We start from the raw sequence: 17,169 nt of genomic DNA on the forward strand, positions 1-17,169 counted from the left end.
TCCTCATACATATATGGTTTTAGCAAATCAAATCTAACAACCTATTAAACAGGTAATACATCATGACCAACTGGATTTATTTATCCCAGGCATGGAGATTTGATTTAACATTTGAAAATCAGTGAGCTGAAAAAGAAAAACATATGATCACTTCAGTAGACCTAGAAAAGTTATTTGACAAAATTGAACTTCCTTTCCTGATAAGACTCTTAGCGAACCAGGAATGGATAGGAACTCCCTCAACCTGATAAAGGGCATAAGGGAAAAACCTACAGCTGACCTCATACTGAAAAACTGAGATTCCTAAGATCAGGATTCCTAAGATCAGGATTCCTAAGATCAGGAATAAGATAAAGATGTCTGCCTGTTCTCTTCACTTCTATTTAGTCTTGGACTGGAGTTTCTAGCTAGTATAGTCAGCCAAGAAAAAGAAACAAAAGATATCCAGACTAGAAAGGAAGAAGGAAAACAATCATTTTTTTTTCGTAAAAAAAAAAAAAAAACTGTGATTATCAACGTAGGAAATTCTAAGGAGTTCTCAGAAAGTTACTAAAATTAATAAGCATTTAGCAGAGTTGCAAATGCAAGATTAAGATGTCAGAATTAATTATGTATATACTAACAATAAACAATCAAATTGAAACTTAAACCACTTAACAATAGTGTAACGTTATAAAATATTTAGGGGTGAACCTTGACAAGACACGTAAAAGACCTGAACACTGGACACTAAAACTCAGTGCTGAAAGAAATTAAAGATCTAATTAAATGGAGAGATTCACTTGGGTGATGGACTCAGTATTGTTAATTCTCCCCAGATTGATCAATCTGTAGATTAAATGAAATCCCATTCGAAATCTCAAGAGGCTTTTTTATAGAAATTAATAAGCTATTTTTAAATTTAACGTTGAAATGTGAAGAACCTAGAATAACCAAAACAAGTTTGAAAAAGAACACAGTTGAAAGCCTAACACTTCCTGGTTTCAAGACTTACTATAAAGCTATGATAATCAAAACACAGTGATATTGGTATAATGCTAGGTAAATATATCAATGGAACAAAATAGAGTCCAGAGAAAACCTGAGATATATTTGAGCACCTGAGTTTTGACAGGTACAAAGGCATTGTGATGAGAAAAAAACAGGCTTTTCAACGAAAGGTGCTAGAATAATTTCTGTATGCATAAACAAAAAAATCTGTTCAAGGGGCGCCTAGGTGGCGAAGTCGTTTAAGCGTCTGACTCTTGGTTTCGGCTCAGATCACAATCTCACAGTTTGTGAGTTCGAGCCCCATGTCAGCCTCTGCTCTGACAGTGGGGTAGCCTACTTGGGATTCTCTCTCTCCCTCTCTGTTCCCCCCCCCCATCTTTCTTTCAAATAAATAAACTTCAAAAAAAGTCAGTTCAAGATGGATCATAGTCCTAAATTTAAAACCAACAACTTTTAGTAGAAAACGTAGAAGAAAATCTTTGTGATCTTTGGCTAGGCAAAGATTTCTTAAATAACTACACCAGAAGCATGATACCTAAAAGAATGACTTGATCACTTGGTCTAAAAATTTTTATATATCTACTTTTTGAAAAATGTTTTTAAGTTTATTTATTCTTGAGAGACAGAGCATGAGCTAGGGAGGGGCAGAGAGAGAAGACTCAGAATCTGAAGCAGGCTCCAGGCTCTGAGCTGATCCAGACTCTGAGCTGTCAGTGCACAGCCTGATGCGGGGCTCTGACTCACAAACTGCGAGACCATGACTTGAGCCAGTCTACTTGAGTCAGACGCTCAACCGACTGAGCCACCCAGGCGCCCCTAAAATTAAAAAAATATCTACTCTTTGGAATATGTTTGAAAGAGTATGAAAGAAAGCAAAGGAATGAGGAGATATGGCACACACTTGCAAAGTATGTAACTCACAAGAGACTTCTATCTGGGCTATATGACAAATTCTAAAAACTCAAAAATAGGATAACATGCAACCCAGTTTAAAACCTGGCAAAAGGACAGATACTTCATCAAAGATACAAGGATGGTAAATATGTTCATGGAAAAAATGCGTAACATGATCAAGTACAAATTAAAACTGTAGTGAGATACTACTATACATGTATTAGACCATCAAAATAGACCCACACCTGAAGAAATGTTGCCCTTCACTTTCAGACTTTGGACTTGTAGGGAGATGTAAGGTGTGGAGCATCATTTGAGGAGAAAGTCAAAAAAATCATGGAGATCCTGATTACTGGGGAAAAAATTGGCACTCAAGTCTTCTGCCAACCCAGAAAATCCTCTCCACAAATATAGCAGCAAAAGAAACCATTTAAAAAAATATTTTTATCGTTTAATAAGCGCTAAACCAGATTGCAATTTGCATCACAGGCAGATTGCAAAGACAGAAAATCTCACCTTCCCATATAACCAGGCGGATACAATCCATTATATACATGTTCTGAAGATAAGTGATAACTCGTCCTTAAATAAGAGTACTCTCTCCACAGCACCATTTGCCATACATAGTTCGTTCTAAATTCACATGGTAATTGGGGTGGCCATCTATGTTAATTAGTTGTCTTTATCCAAAGGAAAAATCATATACTTCCTTCTCTGTGACACGGGGTAGTAAAGCTTTGGAGAAAAGGCACCTAAGCTAGCTTCCCACAGTGATAGAGACATTGGGGTGCATCTTCCTCGACGTTTACATTACAAAAGCAGACCTTTAGAAAAAACTAAATTGTAAAGCTGGCTTTTAAAAAGATGTACCTGTGTTTCAGAGGGACAATTAAAAGTTTTCTCAAGGCAGTGATCTAAGAAAAAGGGAAAGAAAGATAAGGTCTTTTGGCACCAGGAAAAACTTAACATTTCGTTATTAACCTTTACAAAACCTTTGCAACCCAGATTGTGTTGTACTGCTGAATTAACCATCCTTTGTCGCTGTCTTCCTCTGGGCTTTTTGTTATAGGAGCAGACCTCCTTTGTTTATGCTTATCCTATAGGATACCTAATCTCTGCATCCTAACTTAGGCAGCCCCTAAAAGCAGAGGAAAAGGAGTCCCTCCCAGCTCCCTTATATCTCAAGATAAAGCCTAAGCCATTGCAGTGATCAGAAATGTCTGCTTTCTTCAGTTTATCCTTAAAAAAAAAAAATGCATGTTTATTTTGCACTTGAATTTGTAATGTACCCACATTAGTTTTAATATTCTTTTTCTTCCCCACCCCTTCCCCCTAAGGAAAAAAACTTTAAGATTTGAGAAAAGATGTGGGGAAGAGCAGAGAGGGGCAGGTCTTTTGGAGAGATTAATAATGGCATGTTTTAATGTGTTACCTTTTAGAATATAATTTCCACTGAGTATCTTCAATTTAATTTGATTTCTAACCAGTCTTGTTAGGAGCCAAGCTCCTAAGCCCTATGGAATGAGAGTTGGCGCAAAGAACCACACGGCACTCCGACGTCGGCAGAGAGTCTTTACTGGTGCACCAGGGCTCCCCAGTGTTGGAAAGCGGGAGAGCCCCGATATACGGGGTTACAGGTCTTTTATACCATTTTGAGTTACATTTGCATACAGGCTGGTGGTAGGCTCTCTGCTCGGTGGTGGTTAGGGTTGGGGGTAATTTCGTCCTGGGAAAGCTTGGGAAATGGAGTTTCTCTCGGCAGATGCAACTTGGAGCCCGGGTGCGAAGCGGCAGGGGACCTCCGGTTTGGGAGCGCAAGCAGGTTTACAGAAGCGAGATGAAAGCGGTCATCGTTATTTATGTGAAAACCTGTTCCTGTCTTGCGTAGGGAAAGGTGGGGGGTACAGCTCTCCCAGGGTACGGATGTCTAACTGCAGATATCCTGTTTGTCAACTGGTGGAAGTGCAAGCCCTGCAAGTGAGGCGTTACGGAACTGAAGATAGGGTGGGGGTGTGTTATTAAGCTAAGCAGGGGTCTTTCATTCCCCCATTTTCTTTTGGCGTCGAATGAAACCTTTCATTCGATTGTATCTGGCCTTTCTGCATCAAATTGTCTTAGTTGGTGGTACTGTTGGGTTAGAACCAAGGCCTGGATGACAGAGAGTCTTTCTCTTATGAACTGTACCAAGCGGTTAAGGATGCAGGGTCCGAACACCAGTATTAATAGTAGGAGTATTAAGGGGCCCATGAGGGAGGAGACTAAAGTGGTAAACCAGGGGGATATCCCAAGTGTCTAGTCCAGCTGCCAGCTGGCAAAAATCAGGGGTAAGTGGGGGCCACCAAGTGTTAAGCGCATGGTTACCTTGGACCTCCCAGACAACTTCCCCACTCTGGGAGTAGATTTGCCAAGTCAAGGTGTAAACCTGATGTGGGTTCCCCTCTTTGACAATTTTAGCTCCAATTCCCGCCCCCAAGCTTGTGAGGACCCACAGAAAGACCATTCCTGCTGGCGGTTTCATTTTGGGTTCGTGCAGGGACAGGGTGGATTAGCAGTCAGACACGGGAGAGTCTTATCTTAAGAGGGTTCTCCGAACGGTGGAGCTTCCAGGTTTTGGGAGTTTCTGGTCCAGGGGTTTTTGGGGCTGCTTTGGCGTGCGATGCGTGAATCCAGGCGGCAATCCCGTCAACCTTTATGGCGGTGGGCGTGGTCAGCAGGACGATGTAAGGTCCCTTCCAACGAGGCTCCAATCCTTGAGAGCGGTGCCGCCGGACTTACACGGAGTCTCCTACCTGAAATGGGTGGCTAGTTTGTGGATGTCCTGGCCGATACAGTTCGGCCAGGGGTGTCCAGATTTGGGCCTGCACCGCTTGCAGCCCTTTTAGTCGGGCTTGTAAATCAGTCTTAGGATCGGAGGGGGAGAAGGAATTGAGCAAGGTTGACAAAAAGGGGGGGGTCCCCCATAAAGGATTTCATATGGGGTGAGCCCGAAACGGTTGGGTGTATTTCTGGCTCTTAACAAGGCCAGAGATAGGAGGCGTCTCCAATCTTTTAAGCCAGTCTCTAAGGTCAATTTAGTAAGGGTCTCTTTTATTGTTCTATTCATTCTTTCTATCTGTCCTGAGCTCTGGGGCCTATATGCACAGTGTAATTTCCAATTAATCCCCAGTGTCCTGGCGAGCCCCTGACTTACCTGGGAAACGAAGGCCGGCCCGTTATCTGACCCGATTACCTTGGGAAGTCCAAATCTGGGGAAGATTTCTTCTAAAATCTTCTTGGCTACCACGTGTGCCGTTTCTTGTCGGGTGGGGTAGGCTTCTACCCATCCTGAAAAGGTGTCTACAAACACTAATAAGTACTTATACCCCGCATAGTGAGGCTTTACTTCAGTAAAGTCTATTTCCCAATAGACTCCTGGGCGGTTACCACGAGTCCGTTTTCCTTCTGGCACTCGGGTAGCCCCAGCGTTTACCTGTTGACAGACCTTACAGGCGGAGGTCACCTGTTCTATGAGGGTGCCTGCCTTAGGGATTAAGAAGTCAGTTTTTTCAATCAGTGACTTCAGCTTCTGATTACTTAAATGTGTCCAGGCGTGCATTTGTTGGATCATTGCCAGGGCTTCCTTTCGGGGAAGGACTATCTTTCCTTCTTTTTCCCAGTCTTTAGTGTCCTGATTCAGTACAGCCCCTATGGCCTTTGCCTCTTCCTGGTCATCTGGGGTGTAAGCATATTTGTTGGTCGTAAGATCGGTTTCTTCAAGTTTTGTGGTCAAGGTCAACGTTTCTGCCACAGCGACTTGCCTGGCTACTTGGTCTGCCTGTCTATTTCCTGTTGCAATTGGGCCTTGTCCTTTCTGATGCCCGGGGCAATGAATTATGGCTACTCTTCGAGGAAGAAAAAGGGCCTTTAATAATGCAATGATTTCAGCTTTGTTTTTAATTTCTTTTCCTTCTGAGGTTAGTAGGCCCCTTCTTTCATAAATACTCCCATGTGTATGAGCCGTTGCAAAGGCATATCGGCTATCTGTGTATATGTTAGCCTTTTTCCCTTCGGATAGCTCTAGGGCCTTGGTGAGCGCTATCAGCTCAGCCTTTTGGGCAGACGTGCCAGGAGGTAGTGATTGTGCCCATATGATGTGGTGGCCATCTACTACCGCTGCTCCCGCCCTCCGGGTACCTGAGTCGATGTAACTGCTCCCGTCCGTATACCAAGAGTGATCCGCATCTGGGAGCTCTTGATCTTTAAGATCTTCCCGTGTCCCATGGGTCTCAGCCAGTACTTGCCGGCAATCGTGTGCGCTCTGTTGGTCTTCCGGTGCCGGTAGCAACGTGGCAGGGTTCAAGGTAACCGGAGGTCCAAATTGGATGCGGTCTGTGTCCAGTAGGAGGGCCTGGTAGTGAGTTAGGCGTGCGTTGGTTATCCATCGGTCCGGTGGCTGCCGCACTACGGCCTCTAAAGCATGCGGGGTGATAACAGTTAGTGGCTGTCCAAGGGTTAATTTGGCAGAGTCCTTGACCAGCATAGCAGTGGCTGCCATGATACGAAGACATGGGGGCCACCCCGCTGCCACAGGGTCCAACTTTTTGGACAGGTATGCTACTGGCCTCTTCCAGGGCCCTAATTTTTGGGTTAGAACTCCTTTGGCAATTCCTTGTTTCTCGTCTATGAAAAGGGTAAAGGGCTTGGAGGTGTCTGGCAACCCGAGAGCCGGGGCGGAGAGGAGGGCCTCTTTTAGGGCCTCAAAGGCTGACTGATGTTTTTCCTGCCAGGTGAAGGGTGCACTCTCTTTCGTGAGGGCATAGAGGGGGGCGGCTAGCTCAGCGAACCCAGGTATCCATAAGCGACAGAACCCAGCAGTTCCCAGGAATTCACGTACCTCTCTGGGGTTCTGGGGCGGCGGAATGCGAGCCACAGTTTCTATTCGCCCAGGGGTGAGCCATCTTTTCCCCTCACTCAGTATGTACCCCAGGTAGGTTACCTTGGTTTGGCAAATCTGGGCCTTCTTGGCGGATGCCCGGTATCCTTTTTCTCCTAATTCCCGGAGCAGATGTCTGGTACCTAGTATGCAGGCTTCTTTTGTGGGGGCGGCCAGAAGAAGGTCATCCACATATTGGAGTAGTGTTACTTCTGGATGTTGAGTCCGGAAGTCAGTTAGGTCCCTGTGAAGAGCCTCATCAAAGAGAGTGGGGGAGTTTTTGAACCCTTGGGGTAAGCGGGTCCAGGTTAATTGGCCTGAGATTCCTCTTTTAGGGTCCCTCCATTCGAAAGCAAACAGTTCTTGGCTCTGGGGGGCCAAGGGTAAACAAAAGAATGCATCTTTTAGGTCCAGTACTGTGTACCAGGTACGGTCTGGGCTCAGGGTGCTGAGCAAGTTATAGGGATTGGGGACCGTAGGATGGATATCCATAGTCCTTTTGTTGACCTCCCTTAAGTCTTGGACAGGCCTGTAGTCTCGAGTACCAGGTTTTTTTCACTGGTAAGAGAGGGGTATTCCAAGGTGAGCGGCAAGGTCGCAGGACCCCAAGCTCTAGAAATCTGGTAATGTGTGGCTGAATGCCCATATGAGCCTCCTTGCTCATGGGATACTGCCTGATAGATACAGGCATTGCCGTGGGCTTTAGGTCAATTATGATTGGGGCCTGGCATTTGGCTCGACCAAGCCCTCCCGTTTCTGCCCAGGCCTGGGGAAAGTCCTGCAGCCAGGCTTCGAGGAGGTTAGTGGTGACCGGGGTTTCAAAAAGTCTGTGTTCGTCTTGTAAGGACACAGTTAAGACTTGGATAGGCTGGCCATCCCGGTTTAGCACTTGGGCCCCCGCTTTGGAGAAATGGATCTGAACTCCAAGCTTGGTTAGGAGGTCTCGTCCTAAAAGGGGGTATGGGCATTCGGGTACTACCAGAAAAGAGTGTGTCACTGTCCCTTGCCCTAAATCAACCGTACGGTAGTTAGTCCATTTGTGAATTTTTCTTCCTGTCGCTCCTTGAACCCAAGAGGTACGAGAGGACAGAGGCCCGTTTGCCTTGGTTAGGACCGAGTGCTGAGCTCCTGTGTCCACCAGGAAGGTGGTGGGATGCCCCCCTACAGATAAAGTTAGCCGGGGCTCGGGGGGGGCTCCAGAGCCCTGACGCCCCTACTCTCTCTCTTCGCCCAAGGTGAGTATGGGGGTAGATTTCTTTGAGTCTCTAAGGCGCTTAGGGCAGTCTTTGATTCAGTGCCCGCGCTCTTTGCAATAGGCACATTGGTCTTTTTCTATTTTGGGCCGCCTCTTCGTTTCCCCTGACTTTCCTGTTCTATTTTCTGTCACTACAGCTGCCAGGATTTTTGTTAGATGTTTATCTCTCTTTCGATCTCTTCGTTCCTCCTGTGCTTCCTGCTCTTTTGCTAGCCTAGCCTCCTTTTCTTCTGGGGTCTCCCTTTTGTTATATACCTTTTCTGCCTCCCTAACTAGTTCCTGCAACCCATAGGTTTGAATCCCATCTAGCCGTTGGAGCTTTCCTTTTATATCAGACGCTGCCTGATCTATGAATGACATGGCCACGGTAGCCTTATGTTCTGGAGCCTCGGGGTTAAATGGAGTATACATCCGAAACCCCTCTAGAAGCCGTTCCATAAAGGCTGCGGGGCTCTCCTCTTTTCCTTGGATTATGGTCCTTACCTTGGCCAAATTGGTGGGCCGTTTCCCTGCCCCCTTGAGACCCGCCAACAGAGCCTGGCGATAGATTCGGAGACTCTCCCTACCTGGAGCCGTTTCATAGTCCCAGTCCGGGCGGGTGAGGGGAAACCCTTCATCTATTTCATTGGGAAGCTGAGTTGGAAGACCTCCAGGCCCCGGCACATTTTTCCGGGCCTCCAGGAGAACTCGTTGCCTTTCCTCGGTAGTCAAAAGGACCTGTAAGAGCTGCTGGCAGTCGTCCCAGGTAGGCTGGTGTGTGAGGAGGATAGACTCTATTAGTGAGGTTAGGGCCTGGGGTTCTTGGGAAAAGGAAGGGTTATGAGTTTTCCAATTATAGAGATCGGATGCAGAAAATGGCCAATATTGGACAGTCCGGTTGACTGTCCGGAGAGGAAACAGGGAAGATTGCCAAGTGGGAGGGCCGTTCGGGTCGTCCGATCGCCGGAGACGGAGGCGGGGGGTCTGAGGTGGGGTCTGGGGAGTTAGATCGGGTGGGGCTGGAGTAGAGGATGGGGCTGACGTACAGGCGGGGGAAGAAGTTGGGGAGGGGGAGGAGGAACTGGAGGCAGGAGGGGAAGTAGGGGGCACCGGGGACAGGACGGAGACGGGGGCCAGGGGTGAATTATAGGGTGGAGGTAGTAAGAGGGGGTTGTGGGGCGGTGAAGTCTCTTCGGGGGCGTGGGGCGGCGAAGACAAAGCGTCTAGGAGGAGGGAGTCCCTTTGGGACTCATCGGGAAAAACCGGTTTGGGCGGATCTGGAGTTTGGGTTGAGGCTCGGTTTTTGGAGGTTTTCAGGGGAAGGAGGGTAGACTGAGAAGTGGGGCAGGAAGGAAGGAAGGGTTTCACCCATGCCGGAGGATTCCGGATGAGATCCTCCCAGGTGAGGATATAGGCCACTTGATCTGGATGACCTTGTGGTCCAGGATCCATTACCTTTGTCTTAACCTGTAATATAACAAAGAGGTCAAAAGTCCCGTCCCGGGGCCACCCTACAGATAGGGTGGGCCACTCCGATGAACAAAAAGTTCGCCATCGACCTTTTCGAACCTCAACGGATAGATTGCGAGCTCTTGCCTGGACGTCCGAGAAATGAGTCAGAGTCAAAGATAGAGGAGTAGTCAGTGTCTGTCCCATGGCTGTGTCGTCCTGTCCACGCGTCCACACACGCACACTTACACACACACACACGAATATGACTACAATGTCGATACAGACCAGACAACACAGACTAGACAACAACCAAGGAGCCGCGGCCAGGTATTCAGATTCAGATGGCAGGGGAGGCCTGCCTACGGATTTGGGGAGTCTGACGAACTTGTCAGTTCTCCCCTACAAACACCACCGAGGCGTCCCTCGGGGCTGGGGTGTGAAGGTTCAGGACACGTCTGTCCTCCTTCAACACTCCTACTGAGGTGGCCGGCCGGCCTCAGAATTCACAGTTCAGAGACAAAACATAGAACACAATACCTGTGTGTAGACAAAGGCACAGAAGTCTGTCTTCAGTCAGTCCGTCAGTGGCCCGGGCCGGAGAGTCATCCACCGACGGGGCCGGGGTTCTCTTGCCTTCCCTCGGTTTCCCGGCCAACGCACCAAATGTTAGGAGCCAAGCTCCTAAGCCCTATGGAATGAGAGTTGGCGCAAAGAACCACACGGCACTCCGACGTCGGCAGAGAGTCTTTACTGGTGCACCAGGGCTCCCCAGTGTTGGAAGGCGGGAGAGCCCCGATATACGGGGTTACAGGTCTTTTATACCATTTTGAGTTACATTTGCATACAGGCTGGTGGTAGGCTCTCTGCTCGGTGGTGGTTAGGGTTGGGGGTAATTTCGTCCTGGGAAAGCTTGGGAAATGGAGTTTCTCTCGGCAGATGCAACTTGGAGCCCGGGTGCGAAGCGGCAGGGGACCTCCGGTTTGGGAGCGCAAGCAGGTTTACAGAAGCGAGATGAAAGCGGTCATCGTTATTTATGTGAAAACCTGTTCCTGTCTTGCGTAGGGAAAGGTGGGGGGTACAGCTCTCCCAGGGTACGGATGTCTAACTGCAGATATCCTGTTTGTCAACTGGTGGAAGTGCAAGCCCTGCAAGTGAGGCGTTACGGAACTGAAGATAGGGTGGGGGTGTGTTATTAAGCTAAGCAGGGGTCTTTCAGTCTGTTCCAAAGACATTATTTAAACATTACTAGTATAAACGAAATGGAAGTTTTAAGTACATTATTTTTTCAAACAGTCTAAGGTTTTTTTTAGAAGTTACATGAGCATATACATGCAAGCCTCTTTGAATTGTAACATCTTCCCATAATATACTAGATATTAGCATAGTTAAGAAGAATAAATGAGTCATCAAGGCTCGGTTGATAAGTAAATAAAGCACTCAGTAAGCACATATTAACTTGACAGTTGGTTCTGTGAGCCTTACCATTTCTCTGTCGACCTTAAATTTGTCTCCTCAGATTTGCTGGACTTTTCGGTCTGTAAAAACTTGCCTGTTTGGTTACTGCCAACACTTGGGGGCACCACCACCTCCACTGAATACCTTGTCTTTAGATAAGAGACAGCTAGAAGAGACATATGTGAACAACATTGAAAATTAGCTCTGGGGGGTGGGGAGGGGGGGCGCCTGGGTGGCTCAATTAAACCTCCAGCTCTTGATCTCGGCTCAGGTTATGATCTCTCGCGTTTCACGTTTCGTGAGTTCGAGCCCTGTGTCGGGCTTTGTGTTGACAGGGCGGAACCTGCTTGGAATTCTCTCTCTACCCCTCCCCAACTTGTGCCTGTGAATGGGTACTGTCTCTCTCTCAAAATAAACAAACTTAAAAAAAAAAAACTCTAAAAATTAAGCTCCACATCCATTCAAACTGAAATGTACTTAATAGCACCTTTTTATATACCTACAGGCTTTGTCAGTGCTGTTTGTCATCTATTAAAACCATAGTTTAAGAAAAATGCTTAGTAGAGGAAAAATTGTAGTGTGGTAACTAATTTAGAGTGTAGACTTTGCTCAACTTTCGCAGCAAAACTCACTCTTCTCCAATTGTTCTGTTTTCAAAATTCCAGTGAAAAATCCTCTTCTGAATGTGTAATCCAAAGTTGAAAAGAATGTTTAGCTATATTATTTTAATTTCAAACATTGATTTTATTATAAATTTGTGAGAATGTATGTGGTGTGTGTTTATGTGAGTGTGTGTGTGTGTGTGTGTGTGTGTGTGTATGTGTGTGTGTGTGTGACTGTACGTCTAAGCCCTGCTCTCCAGTCTTACTCCAGACCCCTTGGCCCAAGGAAGCCAGCAGCGTTTAAGGGCCAAAGGTATCCTGGAGGTTGGGGGTGAAAGTTGTATTAGTTCCCAGCACTGCCTTAACAAGTGACCACACACTTGGTGGAATAACGGAGTTTGAAACCACTTCCCACTGAAGGTTTTCCTTTGCTGGTGGCAGCATCACTTTAATCTTCGCCTCTGGCTGCACATGACCTTCTTCCCTGCGCGCACGCGCGTGTGTGTGTGTGTGTGTGTGTGTGTGTGTGTGTGTCCAAATCTCCCTGTCCTTTCTCCTGTAAAGATACAAGTCATTGGATTTAGGGCCCACCCTAAATCCAGGATGATTTCATCTCAAGATCCTTGACTGATTAATTCCCAAAGACCCTCTTTCCAAATAAGGTCACATTCAGAGTCTCTAGGTGGACGTGAGTAGGGGGGCACTGTTCAACCCACTACAGTAGGTTTTATTTAATTTATTTAATTATTTATTTAATTTAGAGCGAGCCTGATGCATCGGCTCATTTAACAAGAGCCGTGGGATCGTACCGAGCCTAGCATTCCTGGGATCGTACCGAGCCTAGCATTCCTGGACACGTCAGTGCCCCGAGCTCCACTGTGCTCCTAGTCCCAGAGTTAGCAGACCCGGCAGAGCTTCTTGCTTTGCCCAACCAAGTCTGCTTTTTCATTTCCAATGTCTCTGCCCATGACCTGGTGAATAAATCCGAGTCCGGCAGGTCTCAAGGTGTAGGGACAGGGAGTGAGGTTGGAAGCCTGTGACTGTCCATCCAGCTCTACCAGTTACAAAGTTGGTATACAGTCCCTGTTTATCTCAGTGCTGTGTTTTTACTCTGCCATCTAGAACTGTAATAGTAATCAGAAAAAGATTAATGTGCCTGTTTTTAAAATAGGGATTTCAGCAAAACCACTCTAAAGGAATTCTTCCGTGAAGCCTGATGCTAGGCCCAGCTAGTTATTGCTGAAATGAAGAGTTAGAACCCAGATTTCCTGACTCAGTACAGTTGGTTTTTTTATGCTCACTTTGATAACCCTTTAACAGAATTCAGATTAGAATGTGCCGAACATTATGAGTAAAAGTTATTGTTTGTGTCAGCCCTGTCATTTTGATTTCCAAGTGACCATCATGGCTTGCAGTGCCCGTGGAGAGGTCAGGAGTCTTGCTTTCATATAAACAATGTTACTACCTATTCAGAGCAATTCGAGATTCTTAGACCTCCTGTAAATCCATAGTGTTTCTGAAATTTTTATTTAACACTGCAGTAACTGCTCAAAGTATTAATACTTTGAGTAATACTAAAGTACTAAGTACTTTAATATTATATAATCTATATAATATAATATATAATATAATATATATTCTATAGAATATAATATAGAGTATTATATATAATGTATATATTCTATATTCTATATTATATTATATATAATAATATATAATATAGAATATTATATATAATAATATAGAATATAGAATATTATATATAATAATATAATATAGAATATCATATGTTCTATATTATATATTATATTTATAAATATATAATATAATAATATATAATATATAGAATATAATATATATATTAAAATATATTAAATATAATTAAATATATTAAATATAATAAAATATATGTAATATATAATATGTAATATAATACAGAATATTATATAATATATACATTATATATAATATTCTGTATTATATTACTTATATAATAAAGTACTTAATACTAAAGTATTAAGAGTATATAAAAGTCCTTGCTGGGGCGCCTGGGTGGCTCAGCCAGTTAAGCGTCTGACTCTTGATTTTCGCTCAGGTCATGATCTTGAGGTTCCTGAATTCCAGCCCCACATCGGGCTCTGTGCTGACAGCATGGAGCCTGCTTGGGATTCTCTCTCCTTCTCTCTTCCCGTCCCCCGTTCTCATGCTCACTCTTACGGTCTCAAAATAAGTAAACTTAAAAAGTCCTTTCTGTGTCCAAATAACGTACTAGTTAGTGCCTCAGTGTCTGCTAATAAATGTGAATTGATTAATTTCTAGTTGTCCTATGAACTGTAATTGGCCAAAACATATGACCGATGTTACATGTGACTCTTAAAAGAACATGAAATACTATGAAGTGGTTGTTTCATCCCGTTTCACAGCACTGTTGTCTGATGTGCTTCAGACAGGTAGGTGGGGCTTGTTTTCTAACCATCTTACTTCCAAAGTCTAGTTGTGCATCTTACTGGATTTTCTCACACACTGCACTCTTCTAGAACTCATTGTGACTGTGTTTCAGATGATGTGAGTGACTGCGTGACTGAGTTTCATTGTGTGATGTTTTTCATCAAAGCTGCTCAAAGTAGGTTATTGGTTTCTTCTGCCACTGTAGCTAAATCACACGATCTTCTTGTTGAATTCTAATCAAAGCTCATTTTTTCTCTCTTTTATTTTCAGATATTTGTATCTGCTGTTCTCCAGTGACGACCTTTTACCTTTAGACCACTGGGTATTCAATACAGAGGCTCATCCTCTGCCCGTGTTACATTTAGCCAACACCACACTTTCAGGAAATCCTGCTGTTCGATGAAAAGCGGCTCCAGAAAGACCATTCTCCCCTGTGTTTTGTTTACATGGACCACTACAGAAATCAGTCTGGAGGGGGGGCTTTTGGAAACCTGGACCTCATAAGTCAACATGGCAGGGTGAAACATGACTGTGCCCCACAAGACTTTTCAACTTGTAGATATCTCAACTTTGAAATGATTCCATTTTATACCTGACCAAAACATATTCTGGTATGTGTAGGACAGCGACCTGACACGCTTTGTTTCGTAAGGAGATGGTCACATGGGAAATCATGCCTGTTACTACTGTACTGTTTTTAGAGTCCTGGCATCCGGAGACCAGACTGCCTGAGAATAAGCCAAGAATGCGGAGCACCTTGTCGAAGTGAGGGATGGCCTTTGGAACTGATTATACATTTGTTCCTTCCAAAGTGGAGCAGCTTTCGAATCAGATATTTACTCATCGTTTATCCCTTTTTTCTCCATTTTTAATGGAAGGAACTAAAACAAACAACAAAAGAGCAGTGGAACCGCATCAAGAGCAAGAGGTCTGGCAAAAGACAACAAAAGTACCTGTTCCTGTCTCAGTTTTCAGGTTCCCCGTTGGACGATCAGACTGGCAGCCATTTCAACTCTCAGTCTATTCCATTGAAATCTCTTGGTTAAATTTGATTTTTTCTGGGGGCATGATCTCACAAAGAATACTCTTCAAGTCTTCGTCTCCATACGGAATCATTGAAACTGTTGTTTATCGAAACCACTACTCACGAGCCTGGGTTTGGGATTTCGTGCATGTTGATCAGTCTAGTGTTGGTAGCATGACGACAAGTGGGGGAAATGCTGCAGTTTGTTGCCTTGAAACCCGTTTTGAGAGAAAGCCTTGGTTTGTTGGTAGGAGATTTTTTTCCCCAAACCAGCAAATCTACCAAGTGAATTTTATCCACTTTAACCTTCTTACAAATTTAGTAAAATCCCTCCACTTACAACTCTCTGTGGCTTGGCACAATTCGCTATACTATTATGCAGCTCCAAATTTACCTTGATGAGCCAAATTACTTTTACAACCTTATGAAATCAAAAACAAAATACAGTGAAACTTGCTCATACATTCTATCTGAAATGGGAACAGGGGGATCCTGTATTATCTCGTCAGATGAGCGAACTTTTCACAAATATTTTATGTCAAAAATAAAATTCAGCTTTTATTTTCTCCAAGGATATTTATAGAAATCCAAAGAATTAATCAGAACCACTTCAAAGTAATTTTTAGTGATAAAAGTGTGGTATAATTAATCATATTAACTAAATTTGGGATATATCTAAGGGAGTTTCTCTTACCATAAATAGATTTTGCAGTGATATTTATTTTTAAAGAAATTACTATTTCTTCATATTTGGGGGGAGGAACTGAAATTTTATCAAGAACTGTATTGTAAGATAAATATGATTGTAAGTTTTCTGTCCCTTGAATTTGTGTCACAGTGCAAGACACTTTTTCTTCTTTACGTTTAATACAAACAGCTTCCATTGACAATAAAAGTTGGGAGCATTATAATCAGTCTAGTATTTACTCTGAACTTGAAGATTTCATGAAACAGTGTTTGTGCAAGAAGCCCACCTTGGAATTCTGAAGGCTTATTTTCTTATTTTGATAGCTTTTCTTTTTCATCTCTTATTAGCACGTAGCAGATTTTAATTGGAGAAAAGATTTAATAAATTAACATAATTAAGTATTTTCTAAGGGTGATCATCTTACGCCACAAATAGTCCTCACAGTTCAGCAGTCGATCCATAAATGATAACCAAACCCGAGATTTTTCAGGATACATAGGAAATAAGGATGTGGAGCCAGTTGCATTATTTAAGTTTTTAAGAGAGTTAAATTTTAGCACACATTTTGAAATTATAGTATCTTTTACTACTTGAAAAGTTAAAATTTTGAAATGAGAAGGGGAGATGACTAACCTGAGAAAGGGAGAATATTTGGTTCTCAAAAAAACGTTAGCCTTCCTCCTAAAAGTAGCATAAGCCCACTTAGGAGTCACTAAAAAACGTGAACTCCTTGAGGTGGCGAAGACCCAGAGCCGCTGAGTAGACGGCAGCGAGTCTGCCCGTACCCTGTTCAGAAGAGGGCAGAGTAAGGGGCCTTCTTGGTCTCCCAGGAGCTTCTCAAGGAAAGAGAAGACAGAGCCTCCGCCCCCTCGGCTGACTGGGGCTTAAGAGAAGGCAGAGAGGTGCGTGAGTATGGCCCTTTCTGTGCAAGCGAAGAATCCGGAGAGGGGCAGGGGAAGCTTCGGTCGTCTTCACCGCCTGCTCCCTCCCTGTGATGGTAAGACTAGAGCTGACCCCAACGCTTCCATTGTTTTCTTCTCTGGATACCAAAGGCAATTAAAGTCAGCTACAAAGGACTTGCCAGTGTCATGTTTTGTTTTTATTACAGATTTTTAAACTTATTTCCTCCAGAATCAATCCTTGTCCTGTATTCTACTTAGTTTCCAAGAGTACTTACTTTCTTCCATCCCTCCCAGTCCTTTGCATTTCGTAGACCTTATTCCTCAGGTTAAAATACTCATTACACGTCTAAGACTCTCCGCAAAGAACCTAGAGATGCTCCTTTCCAGATGCCTCTTCAGAGAGCTGACACCCCGCTTTGTGCCTTTGGCGTAAGTGTGCTGAGTAGGCCGATCAGTTGGCACATGAAAGAAAAGAAAAATGGAGGTTGAACACCCCTCTCCCTTCTGCGTTTCTCTTTTAGAATTTTAGACGCATGCTTTTTTGTTGAAACTGGTATAAAATTGGTAA

At 44.2% G+C, this 17,169-nt stretch overlaps 1 protein-coding gene and 1 long non-coding RNA gene across 5 annotated transcripts in view; one reads left to right on the forward strand and one right to left on the reverse strand.

The window, feature by feature from the left end:
- MAN1A2 (mannosidase alpha class 1A member 2) overlaps nt 1-16,775 on the forward strand; it is a 188,985-nt gene extending 172,210 nt beyond the window's left edge. For all 4 annotated transcript variants that reach the window (XM_019837695.3, XM_003990510.6, XM_045033345.1 and 1 more), the window contains one exon: nt 14,258-16,775. In XM_019837695.3, coding sequence (XP_019693254.1) covers nt 14,258-14,284 — 27 coding nt within the window. In that variant the 3' untranslated portion in view covers nt 14,285-16,775. The remainder of the gene's footprint in view (nt 1-14,257) is intronic.
- LOC123379026 lies at nt 3,969-10,059 on the reverse strand. Its single transcript, XR_006582941.1, has 2 exons — nt 10,020-10,059; nt 3,969-4,673 (listed from the first exon to the last, which is right to left on the reverse strand). It is a non-coding gene; the product is annotated as an uncharacterized LOC123379026 (long non-coding RNA).
- Nucleotides 16,776-17,169: the final 394 nt, after the last annotated feature.

The sequence above is a fragment of the Felis catus genome, chromosome C1 (genome assembly GCF_018350175.1).
Source record: "Felis catus isolate Fca126 chromosome C1, F.catus_Fca126_mat1.0, whole genome shotgun sequence".
Lineage (NCBI taxonomy): Eukaryota > Metazoa > Chordata > Mammalia > Carnivora > Felidae > Felis > Felis catus.